Genomic DNA, 17,893 nt, shown 5'->3' with positions numbered 1-17,893 from the left:
CATGCACTGATAAAGCAGCAGCAGTAATATGATTGCCTTCTGAAGCCTAGTGTGGTTGACAGTGCCATGTATGGTCTGTCAATGTTTGTGTGTGTAAGTTCTGATAAATTTTCACTTCTTATAATAGTGTATATGTTATGGTAGTAATAGACTAGTATCTGCTTATATTTTATGTATTCATGATATACCTAACTTTTTCTTAATTTTTTCAATATTTCTAAGCTACATGTTTTTTCAAATTGTTGCATATCTCAAAACTTTTTCCCAATATATTTATTGAAAAAATCTACATATAAGTGGACCCATGCAGTTTAAATCCATGTTGTTTGAGGGTCAACTATATTTAACTGACTGGATATTCCTAGAGTGCACACATTTCAATGAAATAATTTTTATTAGTTAATCTTGAAAGGTTTCCAAGAAAGGAAAATGGACAGCAAAAAAAGTGAGAGGAAGCTATTTCAGACAAATATGAAATGATCACTCTAAAAAGCTAATCCAGATAAAACAATATGAATGCACCCCCCCCAAGATTTCAGCATATACATATACACACAAAAAGAGTGGCATTTTAAAAATATCATAGGTACTTGACTATTTATTTATTTATTTATTTATTTATTTATTTATTTATTTATAATTATTTTATTTCTTATCTTTTTCTTTTGGTGGGGGTAGGTAATTAAGTTTACTTATTTTTGGAGGAGGTACTGGAGATTGAACCCAGAACCTTGTGTATGCTAAGCATGCACTCTACCACTTGAGCTATACCCTCCCCACTGGTACTTGACAATTTAATAGAGCTATACAATTTGGAAATCAGCATTTATTAATCTCCAAAGTATGGAAATGAAGTGTCACCTATGTTAAACAAAATAATCTCTCTCTTTTTGAAGAAGAATGGAGTTGGGCGAATCATGAGCCCTGACTTCAGACTATACTACAAAGCTACAGTAATCAAAACAGTATGGTACTGGCACAAAAACAGACACAAAGATCAATGGAATGGGATAGAAAGTCCAGAAATAAACTCCAGCACTTACAGTCAATTGATCTACAATAAAGAAGGCAAGAATATAAGTCGAGAAAAGACAGTCTCTTCAATAAATGGTGCTGGGAAAACTGGACAGCTACATGTAAAAGACTGAAATTAGAACATTCTCTAACACCATATACAAAAATAAACCCAAAATGGATTAAGATCTAAATGGAAGACCAGATTCTATAAAACTCCTAGAGGAAAACATAGGCAGAACATTCTTGGACATATATCACAGCACTATATTTTTTGAATCAGCTCCTGGAGTAATGGAAATAAAAGCAAAACTAAACAAATGGGATCTAATTAAATTTAAAAGCTTTTGCGCATCTAAGGATACCATCAACAAGATGAAAAGACAACCTATAGAATGGGAGAAAATATTTGCAAATGATACAACTGACAAGGGACTAATTTCCAAAATATACTAACAGCTCATACACTTTAATAAAAAAAAAAAAAGCAACCTAATCCAAAAATGAGCAGAAGACCTAAATAGACATCTCTCCAAAGAAGACATCCTGATGGCCAACAAGCACATGAAAAGATGCTCAACATCACCAGTTGTTAGAGAAATACAGATCAAAACTACAATGAGATATCACCTCACACCAGTCAGAATGGCCATCATAAAAAGTCAATAAATGATAAATGCTGCAGAGGGTGTGGAGAAAAAGGAACCCTCCTACATTGTTGGTGGGAATATAAATTGGTGCAGCCACTATGGAGGACAGTATGGAGGTTCCTTAAAAAACTACAAATAGACTTACCATATGATACAGCAATCCCACTCCTGGGCATGTATCTGGAGAAAAATATAATTTAAAAAGACACATGCACCGCAGTGTTCACAGCAGCCCTATTTACAATAGCCAAGACATGGAAACAATCCAAATGTCCACTGACAGATGATTGGATAAAGAAGATGTGGTATATATGTAAACATATATAATGAAATACTACTCAGTCATAAAAAAGAATAAAATAATGCCATTTGCAGCAACATGGATGGACCTGGAGATCATCATTCTAAGTGAAGTAAGACAGAAAGAGAAAGAAAAATGTCATATGATATTGCTTATATGTGAATCTTAAAAAAGGACACAAATGAACTTATCTACAAAACAAACAGACTCACAGACATTGAGAACAAACTTATGGTTACCAGGAGGTAAAGGGGTTGGGAAAAGAAAAATTGGGAATTCGAAAATTGCACCTCTTGGGGAATGATGGAAATGTTAGCTATCTTGATTGTGGTGGTGGTTCCATACGTGTATACATTTTTCAAAAATTCATTGAATTGTACATTTGAAATACATGTAGTTCACTGTACAGGAACCATACCACAAAAAAGGTGTTAAAAAAATAATCTCTCTTTTGGACAAGCAAAACAATCTTCTCATGAGGATTTTTCCTCTTTTTGTTCTAAGGTACCTCTCAAATAAAGAATCTTGTTCTTGTCCGAAGTTCCCCAAAATGGCCACTGCAATTCTAAATTGTCCCTAGTGAAAGTGTGCCAATTAGAAAGATAAGGGTATGAGTTAGTAATTGTGAGACAACACGAAGGAATCAGGCATTTGGCCCAATTTTAGTTGAGACAAGGGTTTATAGAGATGCTGCTATGCAACCGTGTATCTCCAGAACTTGGCCAAAAACCAGCTGTCATTGATCAGGAGTCAGAAACAATGCCCTGATTCTGGGCAGAAGAAATGAAACAAAGCAGTTCTCAGGAAAGACAAAACTGAGGAAGAAGTACTTGTAACGGTTTGAAGTGGCAACCTGAGGCAGTTTATTTAAAAGACACTGGTTTGAGGATACTTTCTGAATTCCCCAGTTTCTAGCGCTGGTTGTAGGATAGATTTATTGGGCCTTGGTTGATAGTGTGCTTTGTCCGGTTAATTCTGATAACAAATGACCCCAGCACGCTAACTAGATACATGACCCCCAAGCAGCTGGCATCCCCAGCTTCTCAGAGGGACAAGTTGTGTTCAGCCACCAGAGACTGAGCAATACATAATAGCTTTGTGATACCCTTAGACATCCAGGACTGCATACCCTTTCTTTCTCTATAGACTTTTTCTCTTATAGACAAATGACATTCAAAACACTTGACAGGGGGACAGACCACAGGAGCAGGTGTAGAAAGCCAGAAAACAATTTCCCCAAGGAAAAATAAAAATCTGATTGGATAACCAAAAAACTGAAGGGGGCCTTATTCCAAGGAAAACAAACAAAATAATCCCAACACTCAAGGGTCTCAACAAAACACCAGAGCTTAATTCAGCAAGAACTTACCTCCTAGCCATGGGCAGGATGGCACCTCAAACAGTTGGAGACACAAGGCGTCTCCAATGTGCACATCATTACTGAAGTTACTAGAGTGGAGGGTCTCAGTCCAAGGTAGTGAGGGCTTCAGCTGAATCTCTGTGGATCCTCCATTTCTGACAATGCCCTCCGGCCAAAGACACCAGGAACACACCTGTAGCTGAACAGAGGAGATGGCATACCATGGGGCACCCATCCTAGGCACCCCAGTAAACGTATATTAGAAAGGATTTATTACAGGACTGAGGCTTGTGTTAGATGATTGTCTAGGAGGGTTTGAGAAAGATTTGCTCGAGGTTGGATGCTGTCAGGAAGTGGGGATAATTTTTTTTGGTTATCTTAATTCTTATCTAGGAGTTAGGAGTGGAGCAGTGCTAAAGAAGCAACAGTCACTCAAAGTGTGAGGGAGAGTGTTGTGTTTGGTCACTTTTGTGGTCTGGACAATATTTTTGTTTTTGTGTTCAGGCATAATTATGGAATGGTCTTTCTCTCAATCCGTGAGTGGTTTTCTCTGATGTTGGTGTTTTATAAAATTGTTTATGCTCAGCAGGGCAACACCATAGCCTAGCTAATAGTGCCAGGCCCCCTGCTAGCAATACTGAGGCTTCTGAAAGAAGACTGCAAACTAGTTCCCAGTTGTCATGAGCTGCTTCTCTTTTTCACTAGCTACATTTGAAAAATCAGAATTAGCAACCCTCTTTGATAAAACATGGGCTCCTCAGGTCACCATAGGCCCCATTACTTCCCAGTACCTTGTAACTGGCCCACCCCACTCATTTACACTCCTACCTGTCCCCTGGCATTTAAATTTGCACCCTTGACTAAGCAGAAAAGGAACCAAGCAAGCCCAAAGAGAAGTGACTTGCCCGAAATTACCCAGTGATCTGATGTCAAGTCAGAAACTACAACTTCCGTGTTTAGTTTTCCCTCCAGCAAATTCCCCTGCTAGACATTCAGGTTGTTAAATCTCTGATGTATCAGCTTCTCAACTAAATGTAGGTGAGGTCAGATAAAAACACCTCTCCCACACTTTATCAACGTGTTCCTAGCTTACTTATTTCTTTAGGGGTTGGGTATCTCACGACATCGCCTAGGATTCTAAGAACTTTGCCAGCTGCTCCATCCACCTCTGACATTCTTTCTGCTACTCAAATATGCCAAGTGTGTTCCGCCTGAAGGTCTTTGTATTTGCCCTTGGCTCTGCCTGGAACTCTAGGCTCTCACACCTCCAGGTGGCCGCTTCTTCTGAGCTTCAGCTCAGTATCCCTTCCTCAGAGAAGCCCTCCATGACGACCTTACCTACTCACACCCTGCATGCCCTAGCACTACTACCACCTCCTCTGGGAGAACACCCGCTCTTTGCCTCCTTTAAGGGCTTTCTTGGTACTTTGTCCGCAGCTCTCCTCAAAGGCGCAAAGCTGGGAGGCGGGAAACTTTGCCCAATCCTCTGCCTCTCTGGGCCCCAGTTTTCCTTTCACGCCCAGGAAGCGCTCTGAGAGCACAGATTCGGGGCAGGGACGACGCTCTTCACATCAGGCAGGCCAGGCGCCTCTTAACTTCACGTCTCCAGGACTGACTACCTGAACGCACCTCGCGCAGCGCCCAGCACGGGCGCACTCCGCGCGCAACCCCTCAACTGGCCCGAAGACAACACGCATGCGCCGAAACTCCCGTCCCCACGAGATTGGGGGCGGGACCTAGAAGCGCCTGCGCAGCTGCTCACCCGGCTTCCGGGCGATGCTGGCGGGATGGGTCTGCGAGCCAGTGTCGTTGAGTAGCGGCGGCATAGGGGCGTGCGAGCCCAGAGACCCAGCCCGGGGGCTCAGGTCCCCGGGTTCTTTGGGACAGGCCGGAGGGCGCGGAGAGAACCTAGGATTACCGCCCGCCGCAACCACTGGGCATGTCCGCCGAAGCTTCGGGCCCGGCGGCGGCCGAGGCCCCGTCCCTGGAAGTCCCTATGCCCTCGGGTCTCGAGCCTGGCTCTGCCGCCCACTGTCTCAAGCCACTGACCCCGAACAGCAAGTACGTGAAGTTGAACGTGGGCGGCTCGCTGCACTACACCACGCTGCGCACCCTCACTGGACAAGACACTATGCTCAAGGCCATGTTCAGCGGCCGCGCGGAGGTGCTCACTGACGCCGGAGGTACGCAAGCCGCTCTTGCTTACTGCCCTGCGTCCTCCAGATCCACATCTCCCTTTCCCCTAGTCTTTCATCGCGCAGTCTCCTCATGCCCCTTCTCTCCTGTCATCTGGTCAACTCATCCTCAGCTCCTCCAGCCGCCACATCCCATCTCATCTCCCCTTTCTCATTCACGATCTCCCTCCTCCCCGGCCCCCGTCCCCCAGTCTTTACCCCCAGCGGTAGTAACCAGCATTCATGGAAAACCCACCCCCTCAACTACACTGCCAGGCGCTGTGGTAAGTGATTCAACATGTCAGCTCAGAATTTTCATGACTACTCCCCACTGATTCTCCCACCCTTCACCCCTCAGCTCAAAAGACTTGGGAACCAGCCCTGCTGCCAACAGCACGTTTCGAGGCAACCTTCACCAATGTCTTAAAACTGCCCAGCCTTTTGTTCCTCTCTACCTCAGCACTGTTAACAACCGTCCCAGAGAGCTGGAGGATCTTGTCTGTCTCTGTTCCCTTAACATAGGTCCCTGTACAGCCTAGGAACCCATCTGTAAATACAGACTGTAGAAGAAGGGGGCTGCTTTTGGTTTGCCAGGGTCGCCAGAGTGGAGAATGAACAGATCTCTTTGGCAGGCGAACCTTACCTTCTCGAAGCTTTACATTCAGGTCTGGGCCCCATTGCCCAAGTGGAACCTTAAAGTTTGGTGGGGGTGGGGAGGGGGATTCAGAGACAATTAACAAGGATTGTGAGAGCAGGAAAATAAAAATTGGGGAGGTAGAACTCAGTCTTCAAATATCTGAAGGTGACGAATTTATTTATTCACTAAGTGTAAAATGCCAGTTAGTGCTGGAGATTGTTTGGTAAACGAATCTGCTAAATTAGTCTTATGGAGTTTTCTTTTTTTGTAGGGGCAGGGAGAGAACAATAAACAAGTAAACATACCAGAACACAAACAAAACATGTAACTCTAGATAGTAATAAGTTCTATGGAGAATATAAAGGTTAAAATGGTGGTAAACTGGAGATTGGAGTAGACATTTTAATTAAATAGGATGGTCAGAATTAAGAGGTTAGAGGTTTATTGATAAGGTATCTGTAGGAATTTTCTCACGGTGAGAACCTTTTCAGTGTAGAACAGACTTGGGAGGGAATTAATTCTCTGGCTGGATGTGTTAAAAAGAGGCCTATGGGAGAACTCACTAGAGATTTTTTTAAAGGAATTTTCTTGAATATGGTAGAGGCTTGAGACAGATCAGTTTTCAGACTTGTAGCTTTGGAATCCTTTTTTCATAAAAATTAGTAGCTCTAAGGCCCTCAGCAAAGCCATCCTTCCTCCTGCCTCTCCCCACCCTCCAGGTTGGGTGCTGATTGACCGGAGCGGCCGCCACTTTGGTACAATCCTCAACTACCTGCGAGACGGGTCCGTGCCACTGCCTGAGAGTACCAGAGAACTGGGGGAGCTACTGGGTGAAGCACGCTACTACCTGGTACAGGGACTGATTGAGGACTGCCAGCTGGCACTGCAGGTGAGGGTCCCTCCCCCACCTCCTGAGTCCCACCCCTATGCCCGTGTCCCTGGGAGACCTGCCCAAGCAGTTAGCTATTAAGACATTAAAATAAATAAATAAATAAAAGGAAATATGGGGCACTGCCTGGAGGACTTGCCTCTGGCCTGGCTCTAACTAGCCATACAGCAGAAACTTTGGGGGTACTGTCCTCTGCATTCTGCTGCCCCAGGCAGGGCCCCCCTCACCACCTCATGCCAAGACTACTGCAGTGGTTAAATGACTGCTCTCTCTGCTTCTTGCTGCTTCTACCCAGCCGATCCAGCTGTTACACTACCACCGAATAATTGTCCAGTTTATTCTCTCCTTTGCTCAGAAATTCCAAATAGCTCCCTTGTCCCACTATGAAAAAAAAAATCTAAATTTAAATTGGAACATAGTGATCTCCATGATCTGGTCCAACCCTGGGAGGCAGCATTCCACCCCTCCCAGGGCGTTAATAATTTTTTTTCTAGTAATGAAATATAGAAGCAGACACTCATAATAAAACAGGGTTGGGGGTTCCAGAGCCCCACCTGCTGGGCTTCTCTTCTGGGGATCTCTTAAGACTGTGAGGAGAAGAGCTTGGAAAGCACAGCCAGGACATAGGGGTTAAGTGCCGCCTCCACCACAGCTGACTGAGTGACCTTGAGTGAGTCAATTCCTACCTCGGGCATTCTGTTCTCATGTTCCAAAAGATAGTGAAATGAGAAAAATGTGTACAGTGTAGTGAGTTTCACATAAAGCCTTTTATTCTGTTCCATTTTTACAATGTTCAAAGTGTCCTTTTATGATACAATATTAATAGGAGATTATAAGAGTTTCCTTTTAGATGCCCTTTATATATTAAAAAGTGGCAACTATGAACAACTTTCTATTGTCTTGGAGAATACTTACTGATTCTTGAAATCCAAAAGCACAGAATTCCTTTGAGCCATATCCATGTTTTTCAAACTTCTTGACTGCGTCTCATAGAAAAAAAAATGCATTTTATACTCACATATAAATAATTGAAATAAGAGTTTTGTTAAATGAAACTTTTAGTGAAATACCCTCTGATATATTCTATTTTCTTTTTTTCTTTCCAATGCTATTTGGGACCCATTAAATTTATTTCATGACCCATTAATGGGTTACCACTAGCAGTCTGAAAAACATTAAACTAGATTATTTTGGAAGTGCATTGCTGCTCTATATGGCTCTACATTTATCTAATGTTATCTCATACCCACCGTGTGTTAGGATCGGTTCTGTTATCTTCCTGTATCCCTGTTTGACATAAAAAGAAACACGAGGGAAGCTGGGGATGCATCCAAGTTCAAAGAGCTGATAAGCAGCAAAGCTTAGTCAACCCCAGTTTATCGGACTCCCAAGCACAGTACTTTTTCTTCTGTGCTTCAACTGCCTCCTTTCCAAGTTTCCCTGAGACCATTCCCATCCCCACCCAACTCAGCTAGAATATGTTTGTTTGTTTGAAGGTTTTTGTTTTTAAGATTCAGGTACAGAGAAGTAAATTTATCATACTTCTTAGTGGGTGGTACTTAATCATCTTGGTCTATGCAGATCTTTTCTCTTTTTATTTTTTCCTTCATTCTCAATCCCCTGCCTGTTTCCCTTTTCCCCTTAGATACCCCTCTAGTCCTAATGTTTTGATACATATGCTTGGATTATGTTTGTACCCTTGAAAAGCTAAAGCATTCTTTTGTAAACATATGCATTTTAAATTTCCATAAATGACCTTGTGCTATGGGTTGTGTGTTCTATTTCTTAATTCAACATGTTTTCCAAGATTTGTTCATGTTGCTGTGTGTACATTTAGTTCTTTGCTTCTAACTGCTGCACGGGAATCTATGGTGTGCAATCACCATATTTTATTTATACATTCCCCTGAGGTTGGAGACCTAGATTGCCTCCCGCTTCCTGCCCCCACAGATGGTGCCACTGTAGCATCTTTGTACATGTCCCCTTGTGGGTCCTGGGCCAGGGTTTCTCATGATTGTAGCTGGGAGTGGAATTGCTTGGCCACAGGACACATACAAAGGAATTTCAGCAAGTGTTATCAGATTACTCTCCCAAATGGCTGTAGCACCTTATATGCTTGATGAGCAGTGCATTAGGAATTCCATTTCTGCATATCCTCAACAACACATGGCATCATCCAGCATTCTCATTTTGCCGATCTGATTGGTACAGAGTGATCTCATTTTAATTTGCTAATTACTAATGAGATTTAGTATCTCTTCATATACTCACTAGCTTTTTTGGTTTCTCCTTCTGTGAATTGCCTATTCATATTCTTTACCAAATTTTCTACTGAGTTTCCTGTCTTTTTCTTGTTGCTTTGTAGGAGATTCTTGCATCTTTTAGTTGAGTTCCTTGGGAGAATTAAGCCCTATTACCCTAAAGCATGTGTATTTTCTAATAAATTAACTTTTCTCCTAAGTATCTAGCATGGCACTGTTTACTTGTCATTCTCAGAAGAGTTGAGAAAATTGTTACTCTAATTATTTGCTGGGTTTTGATATTCAGTGAGGAACCCCATTGAGAAAGTCTGTATCAGGTAATAGTTTCTAGTCAATTTTAGATGTTGCCAGTATTTTATTAGAAAGTCACCTGTGTGTGGCATCTGTTGTTGAATAGAAATTGTTGTTTTTTTAAAATTATAAATAACTTTTTATTATTTTTAAAGCAGTACATAACTGTTGTAGAATTTTAGAAAACAGATAATCAAAAAAATAAAAGCACCAAATATTTTTCCAGGTCTTTTCCTGGGTGGGTGGGTGGGTGGGTGGATGGGTGTGTGTGTGTGTTTGTGTGTATTTTCTAAAATATGATTATGCTGTATGTGCTGTTTTGTAATTTGCTTTTTTGTTGTTTGTTAATAATTGCCATCTTTCCATGTCAATGAAATTTTATTTAATATCGAGGGCATATACAAATTTCTCCATTTGTTCCAGAAATGTCTTTTATAGCTGGTTCATCTAAACCAGGACCCAATTTAGATCCTTGCATTATATCTGGTTACTATGTTCTTTAAGTCTCTTCCAGCCCCAAACAGTCCCCTTTTTCTCATAATACTGACTTGTTAAAGAGAACACCAGTTGTCCTGCCCAGTGCCCTACTTTCCAAATTTACCTGATTTTGTTTGTTACCCTACCCTATCCTGAGTTTTCTGTAAACTAGATGGTAGATTTAAAGGCTTGTTATTAAACACTTTGGTTAGAATACATTTTAAGTAAATGGTGTATATTTCATGTTGTGTTATATCGAAACCCAGAATATTGTTAACATGACCTATCATTAGTGATACTTGGAAATTGGTCCCTGGATTCAGGTGATGATGATTTGACCTCTCCATTGTAGTTACATTTCCTTGTTGCCAACTATAAAGTAATTTAAGTACTTTATGAATGGCAGCTACCAATCAACCGCACATCAATTGTTGATTCTCACCTGAATCAGTAATTTCATTAGGGTAGTAGAATAATTATGTTACGTTCCTTCAACATTATTACATGGGATAGTTGTAAAGTCATGCTTTTCATTGTCAACTGGAGCGATTCTTGATTTTAATATAATCAGATTTGACTCTTTTTTGTTTGCCTCATGGTATATCTTCTTGGGATCTTGTTTAAGAAGTTTTTCTCTATTCTGTGTTTTTTATTAGTTTTTTAGTTTTATCTTTTAACCTAAATGGAATTCACTGTTGTAAATGTGAATTGTGAAGGGATTTAACTGTCTTTTGTTCTACATAGAGTGAGCTAGTTTTTTCAGTGCCGTCTACTGAACAGTCTTTGGTAGCCAGCATCCAAGAAGGCCACCAGCAATTCTTACCTCTTGCTTATTCAGGCTGTTTAGTCACCTCCCACACTGAATAGGGCTGACCTATGTAACAGTAGGAGATGCAGAAATGATAGTGTGACTTCTAAAACTAGGTCATAAAAGACATGGCAATTTCTGCCTCTCTTGGATCATTCACTCTGGGGAAGCCAGCTGCCATGTGAGGATACTCAAACAGCCCTAGGGGGAGGTCCACTTGGTAAGGAAATGAAGCCTCCTGCCAATGGCCAGCACAGACTCCCAGCCAAATGGGTGAACAATCCCAGAAGTGGATCCTCTAGATCCAGTCAAGTCTTCAGATAACTACAGCCCTGATCAACGTCTGGACTCCAACTTCATGAGGGACCCTGGTCCTAGGGCCAGGACCACCTAACTAGCCAATCTCAAGTTCCTGACCCACAAAAACTGTGTGAGATAATAAATATTTATTGTTGTTTTAAGCTGCTAAGTTTGTAGTAATTTGGTACCCAGTAACAGATAACAGATTTTGGTATCTGGAGTGGGGTTCTGCCATAATGAAAACCTAAAATGTGGGAGCGGCATTAGAACTGGGCAGTGGGCAGAAGCTGGAAGGACTTTGAGAAGAATGTTAATAAAAGCCTAAAGAGCTTTAAAGAGAGTATTCACCGAAATCTGATGACCCTGGAGGAGGCTGCAGTGTGGAACATGTTTACTGGAAAGTGGTGGGAAAGGGATCCTTGTTATGTAGTGGCAGAAGTAACAACTCTGTCTCCTACAGTCGTGCAGAAAGTAGAAAATATACCTGATGAACTGGGTGATCCAGCTAAAGAAGTTTCCAGACAGCGTTGAAGGTACCACCAGATTTCCTACTGCTTACAGTAAAATAGAAGAGGAGAGGGTAAACTAAAGGCACAAAAAATTGAACAAAAAAGAGCCAGGAATTTTGGGGCTTGAAAATTTCCAGCTTTTCAATAACAACTGGTGTTAAAATTAACAAATGGCTTCCAGGCAGTGATCAAATACAGGGCATTCTCAGTAAAACATGGTCTAAAGATGAAGCTGAGGATGTGGTTATAAAATCCTTTGTTAAGACCTCAGAAATATCCAGGAAGATGCCTCAGAGAACCATTCACTCAAATAATAGCACTTATAAAAAGCTTAAGGCTGTTGTCAGGCAGCAGCCTCAGCATAAGCCCAAAGTAGAGGAGCTTATCTCACAAAGATGTATGGGTGTGGCTTTTGTCTAATGAACTGAACCCCAGAACTTGCAAGACACCCATTAAGTTTTTAAGAGAATTATATTAGCAGAAACACTACCAACTTAGACTGGAAGGGACAGAGACAGTGCAAGAGGAGAAACCTTTGGACCGTCAAAGTTCTACAGGCAGAAAGCAGGCCAAGGAAACTATGGAGCCGCAAACATGGACTCTCTCTTTCATGGAAAAGGAAGGATGACTCAGGTCAGAGCCAAGAGCCATAGAGAATCATTCCTGGACAGGAGTAGACATCAGAGAGCTCCCAACATTTGTCCAACTGGATTACAGATTTTCCATGAAGCAGTGATCTCTGCGCCTCCCCAGCCGCCAACCTTTTGAACAAGAGTCATTATCCAAATGCCTGTTCCACCATTGCATATTGAATGTGTGAAAGAGGTAACTTGTCTCTTTAGTTCAAGGTCTTCAGATCCAGAGGAAATGTACTTAAGGAGCTATAGTTAAGAAACTACTCCCAAGGAGTGTCATTCCCACCTGGACCTGATTCAGATGACCAGATTCTGTACTTCAGTACTGTAATGGGATGAGACTTTGGGGGATCTTGGGAAGGGGTGAGTGTGCTGTGCATATGGGATGGATTTGAATCAGTGGGGGCCAGAAGGTGGACTGTCGAGCTAGCCTCCAAGGCAGTCCCCAATGATTCTAATTCCCTAGTACTTATTCCCTTGTGTTGTTCGCTCCCACACTGAATAGGGCTAACAAAAGACATTGAGGCCTTCACCTTGCTCTCTCAGATTATTTGCTCTAGAGAAGCCAGCTGCTGTATTATAAGGACACTCAAGCAACCCTATAGAGAGGTCCAGATGACAGGGATCAGATGTTTCCTGCCAATAGCCAGCATGAATTCGCCAGCCATATAAATAAGCTTTCTCAGAAACAAATTCTCCAGACCTAGACATGCCTCCCAATTACTACAGCCCCAGCTGACTTGGCTATAACCTTGTGAGAGACCCCATGCCAAAAACACTCAGCTAAGCCACTCCTGAATTCATGACCCACAGAAATGGATAATAAGCACTTGTCGTTGGTTTAAGCTGATCAGTTTTGGGACAGTTTGTTACACAGTGATAACTAATACACACTTGCCCCACTGATCTGTGATGTTCTCTTTATAAATATTAGTTCTCAGGTATACACCAGTCTGTTTCCAAGTTCTCTATTGTGTTTCATTGTTTTTGTTTGTTTGTACTACACTGTTTTCATTATTATGGCTTTGTAGGATATTTTAATATCTGGTAGGGTCAGTCTCTCCTCTTGCTTGACTCTTTAAAAACTGATCTGAGTAATAGATTTATTCTTCCATATTAATTTTAGAAAAAGCCTTAGGAGCGTCTCAAAAAAAAATCTTCTGGAATTTGTACTAGAATTGCACATCTAGTTTTTAGGTTGAGAGAGGTGAGAGGAGTTTTGGCATGATGATTCTAGAAGACAGAGAAGAGAAAAGAGACCTGTGTGTCTGGTTCTGATTCTCCCTCCAACCTCCCACCCAGCCCAGTTCATTTATTCAGCAGATACTTTCTGAGCATCTACTGTATACTAGGTACTTACTCCCTAAGTGGGAAAGATCATGAGCAAATATACCCCAAAATGAGAAAATGTGAGGAACTGAGTGCTGTGAAGAAAGTGAACTGATAATGTGAAAAGGAAGAAGTAGGCTGCTTTAGCCGGGGAGCTTAGGGAGGAGGACCAGCACCCTCTTAGGGACACTGCTTGAGTTGTGATCTGAATGGTATGAAGGGGCCAGCCATGCAGACAACTAGTGGGGACCATTCCTGGCAGTGGGAGCAGCAAAAGCCGGCAGCACCAGCTGGATTTGTGAAAGAACAGGTGGGGCTGAAACCTAGCAGGCAAGGGAGAATAGCAGAGATGAGATCAGAGAGTTTGCATCCTGTAAGAGCCTAGTGGACCGCTAAGGAGTCTGGATTTTTTTCCCCAAAGGCAACAGGAAGCTTTTGAAGACTTTTAATTAGGGGAGTGAGTGACCTTTGGTTGTGCTGTTAATCACCTTCCGCTTCTTCTCCAGCAAAAAAGGGAGAACCTGTCCCCGCTGTGCCTCATCCCCACGGTGACATCTCCCCGGGAGGAGCAGCAGCTCCTGGCCAGCACCTCCAAGGTGAGGCCCCTAAGCCCTGTAGGGTGGAGGCTGGGGGCCTGTCCTTGCAGCCTGACCCCCACCCTTCTCCATCCTTTCTCCCCCAACAGCCCGTGGTGAAGCTCCTGCACAACCGCAGTAACAACAAGTACTCCTACACCAGGTGAACACCTCGGGGGTGGGGAGGTGCACTGGGTGGAATCCTGGGCTCAAGCGTAGCCCTGCTCCTGGCCCAAGGGGAGGGTTATGGCCACATAGAGGGATGAAAAGAATCCTGCCTGGATGCAAATTCCAGCTCTGCCACTTACCCACTGGGTCTTTTGGACAGGTCATTTTCACTTCTGAGCTTCAGTTTTATCATCAGTAACCTGGGGTCCAGATGAGGGTTAGATGACAATGACTATTATTTCTCAAGTGCTTGTTTTATAACAGGCATGGCTCTAAGTGCTTTATGTATATTTAATCACATAATCCTCGCAGTCGTTTGAAGTAGGTTTTGTTATGGTTTCCATTTTACAGATGAGGTAATTGAGGCACCAAGAAGTGAAGAAACTTGGTTAGTGTCACTCAGTTAAAAAGTGGTGGAGCTAGGATGCCAGGTGAGGCAGCTTGGCTCCAGAGCCTGCATGAGTAGCCACTCTGCTGTGCTGGGGTTTTCTCAGCAAATGCTGCTTCCTTTCTGAGGACTGCTCAGCCTGGCCCCAGGGGCGGAGGAAGCTCCCTGCTGGGCATCAAACTCCTAGGCAGGACTAGCATGCTGGGAATCTGGGCTCCTATGCTGGGGGGAACAGAGGGAGGGCAGACAGTTGTGCTAAGGCCTCCTGGCCCTCTGGTCCTCAGCACCTCAGATGACAACCTACTTAAGAACATCGAGCTGTTTGACAAACTGGCCCTGCGCTTCCATGGGCGGCTGCTTTTCCTCAAGGATGTACTGGGGGACGAGATCTGCTGCTGGTCTTTCTACGGGCAGGGTCGCAAAATCGCCGAGGTGTGCTGCACCTCCATTGTCTATGCCACGGAGAAGAAGCAGACCAAGGTCAGAAAGGGTCCAGGGCCTGGTCAGGGAGGGCTGTGATGGTGGGCAGGACCAGCACCCTGGACAAAGGCAGCTCCACAGATCAGGCAGGGGAAGTTCATCACCAAGAGTCAACGGCTGGAGTTCCAGGTTCTGGGGTCTTAGCTCTGTAACCTTGGGCAAGTCATCTTCTGTGGGTCTCCACTTCTCTAACCTGTTAAAGGAGGGTATTGGATGAGAGTGGAATTCTTAATCTAGGCCAGTTGGGTTTCAAGGCTGTCTTGAAAGGGTATGTGATTTGGGGCATGTGTGTATTTTTCTGTTTAGAAGGACTACAGAATCTCAGAAGAGTCCATGGCCCAAAATAGGTTCTTGAAACCTCCGGACCTTTGAACACACTCAGGTTGTAGGTCCTGAGTCATTAATTTGGCAATCATCAGCAGATACTTCCTGAGTACTGCAAGAGGTTTGCCGTCAAGGTGAATGAAATGCAAGCCCTGTCATGACATCTGGCCCCTGATGATCTTATCAGCTTGGTCCCTTCTGACCTTGACGTGAAGGATGTGCCTCATATACACCATATACACCAGAGATCTTGGAAGTCTCTAAGCACCTAGTGCTGTTCCACACCTTTGTTTCCTCTTCTTGGAATTATTTTTCCTCATTCCTGATTGCTTAATGAACTTGTGCTTAGTCTTTAAGACCTAAGCCAAGCATCACTTTCTTTGGGACACCTTTGGTCATGAACTTTCAACCCAACAACCCCAGACAAAGTTGGTCATACCCTCTTCTCACCTAAGCACAGTGTTGATTTATAAGTCTGCTCTGGATAGGGGAATGTTTACTTCAGCAGTAAGGAGTTACCTTCTTGAGAGCAGGGCTGTATCTTTTCCCCCAATCTCTCTAGCACTAGCCAGGCCTTTATCACATAGCAGAAGCTAGGAAACATTTATTGAATGTATGCGTGAATGAATAACCCAGCCTCCAAGTAGCTTCCTCTGTGACTGGGAAGACAGGAAGATAAACCAATCATGAGACTGAAGCTTGTTAAGAGTTTTGTTGTTTATATTCCTCTGAGCCACACCAGGGGAACCCCCAGTCACCTCTTCATTTCGTCCCTTTCCACTCTCCTTCACTCTGCCTCGTTGCATTGGCCTCACTGCTGATCCTCAAATGCACTAAGCGTGTTCCTGCCCCAGAGCCTTTACGCTTGCTGTTGTCTCTTCCCAGACTGCTGTTTCTCATTATCCACCTGGTTCCTCCCCTCCCTTCCTGTAGCTGTTGGTCGAATGTCACCACCTCAGTGAGGCCTTCTCTGAGCTCCCTCTTCAAAGTTGTGACGTTCCTGACCGTAGCCATCCCTAACCCCTTTTCCTGCTATATTTTTTCCATAACATTTATCATTATCTGACAGTTTATGTTTTATTACATGTATGACTGGGTCCTCCCCCTGGAATGTAAATTTCCTGCGGACAGGAAATTTGTTCACTTCTGTATTCCCAGTGCCTAGAACAACACCTGATACAGTGCAGTCACTCAGTAAACATTTGTGAAATGAAAAAATATATCAAGAGACTTGGAAGCAAAGGAAAGAAAACAGATAACTCTGCCTGACCTCAGAGCTGGACCTTGAAGTACAAGTGTGACTTTGCTGAGGAAAGAAGTTGCAAAGAGGACAGTCCAGGCTAAAGGAACCTGTGACTGCTGAGGCTAGGACGTGTGCTGGTGCAGGGGCAGCCTGGGGAGGGGATGGTTGTGTAGCCGGGCCAGAGGGAGGGAGCTGGGGGTTGCTGGCCTTTTGCAGGTGGAATTCCCAGAGGCCCGGATCTTTGAGGAGACCCTGAACATCCTGATCTACGAGACCCCCCGGGGCCCAGACCCAGCTCTCCTGGAGGCCACAGGGGGTGCAGCTGGAGGTGGCGGGGCAGGCCGAGGGGAGGATGAGGAGAACCGAGAACACCGAGTTCGCAGGATCCATGTCCGGCGCCACATCACCCACGATGAGCGTCCTCATGGCCAACAGATTGTCTTCAAGGACTGAGCTTTGACCTTTCTCCCTGTTTTCCTCCAGCCACTGGGACCCAGTCCCTCTTTCTTTTCCTCCCCTTCCCAGACCTTTGCCCCGGCTTTGCTGGCCAAGTCGTGGGTCTTCCTTCTGTCCCTTGGTTGCATGGTACAGTTCGCTTTGGCCCTTTTCCATCCATTCCCACTTCATTGCTAACCATGTGGTACATTCCAGTCCTCCCCTCAGAGGCTTTCCGAAAGCCCACAGTCATTTCCTTATCCCAGTCCTTGTCTTGCTCTCTTCCCTCACCAGCTAGTTTAGAAGGATTTAGATTTCCCTTTCTCTCTCTCTTTTTTTCTTTAGCACATTGTACATGCCAAAGTGTCAAGCCAGCCCTTAGCAACACCCACCACATTCTGAGCCATCTCTTCACTGTTGTGCAGGGTAGTTTGCCTCCCTCCTCCTCCTTCACTACCCTCCCTACCTCCCTAACTTGTACTGAGCTGGCCTGGGCCTGCACCAGCTCAGCATCTTCTCAGTCTGTTTCATATTATTTATTATTTTAATTTTCTATTAAATTATTGGAATAAAGTTGAGTTGAGGGTCTGGTGCTGGCTCCCAGGGAGAGGGCCAGGGAGATGGCTTGTTAGGAAGTACTTGGCT

General features: G+C 43.8%; 1 protein-coding gene across 2 annotated transcripts; it reads left to right on the top strand.

Moving 5' to 3' along the window:
* Positions 1 to 5,065: 5,065 nt before the first annotated feature.
* Positions 5,066 to 17,826, top strand: KCTD13 (potassium channel tetramerization domain containing 13). 2 transcript variants are annotated; one of them, XM_010972496.3, is made up of 6 exons: positions 5,066 to 5,508; positions 6,856 to 7,025; positions 14,142 to 14,231; positions 14,321 to 14,373; positions 15,051 to 15,246; positions 15,553 to 16,267. In XM_010972496.3, exons 1-6 carry the CDS (start codon positions 5,265 to 5,267, stop codon positions 15,616 to 15,618), a joined length of 819 nt encoding a protein of 272 aa, XP_010970798.1. In that variant the 5' UTR covers positions 5,066 to 5,264; the 3' UTR covers positions 15,619 to 16,267. The 2 variants fall into 2 exon arrangements, with proteins under 2 accessions (XP_010970798.1, XP_010970796.1); XM_010972494.3 differs by lacking the exon at positions 15,553 to 16,267 and adding an exon at positions 17,030 to 17,826 and having other exon boundaries at positions 5,068 to 5,508.
* The last annotated feature ends 67 nt before the right edge of the window (positions 17,827 to 17,893 follow it).

The sequence above is a fragment of the Camelus bactrianus genome, chromosome 18, assembly GCF_048773025.1.
Source record: "Camelus bactrianus isolate YW-2024 breed Bactrian camel chromosome 18, ASM4877302v1, whole genome shotgun sequence".
In the NCBI taxonomy this organism is placed as follows: domain Eukaryota; kingdom Metazoa; phylum Chordata; class Mammalia; order Artiodactyla; family Camelidae; genus Camelus; species Camelus bactrianus.
Note: the sequence above shows the minus strand (reverse complement) of the source record. Positions and strands in the feature narration are given on the sequence as shown.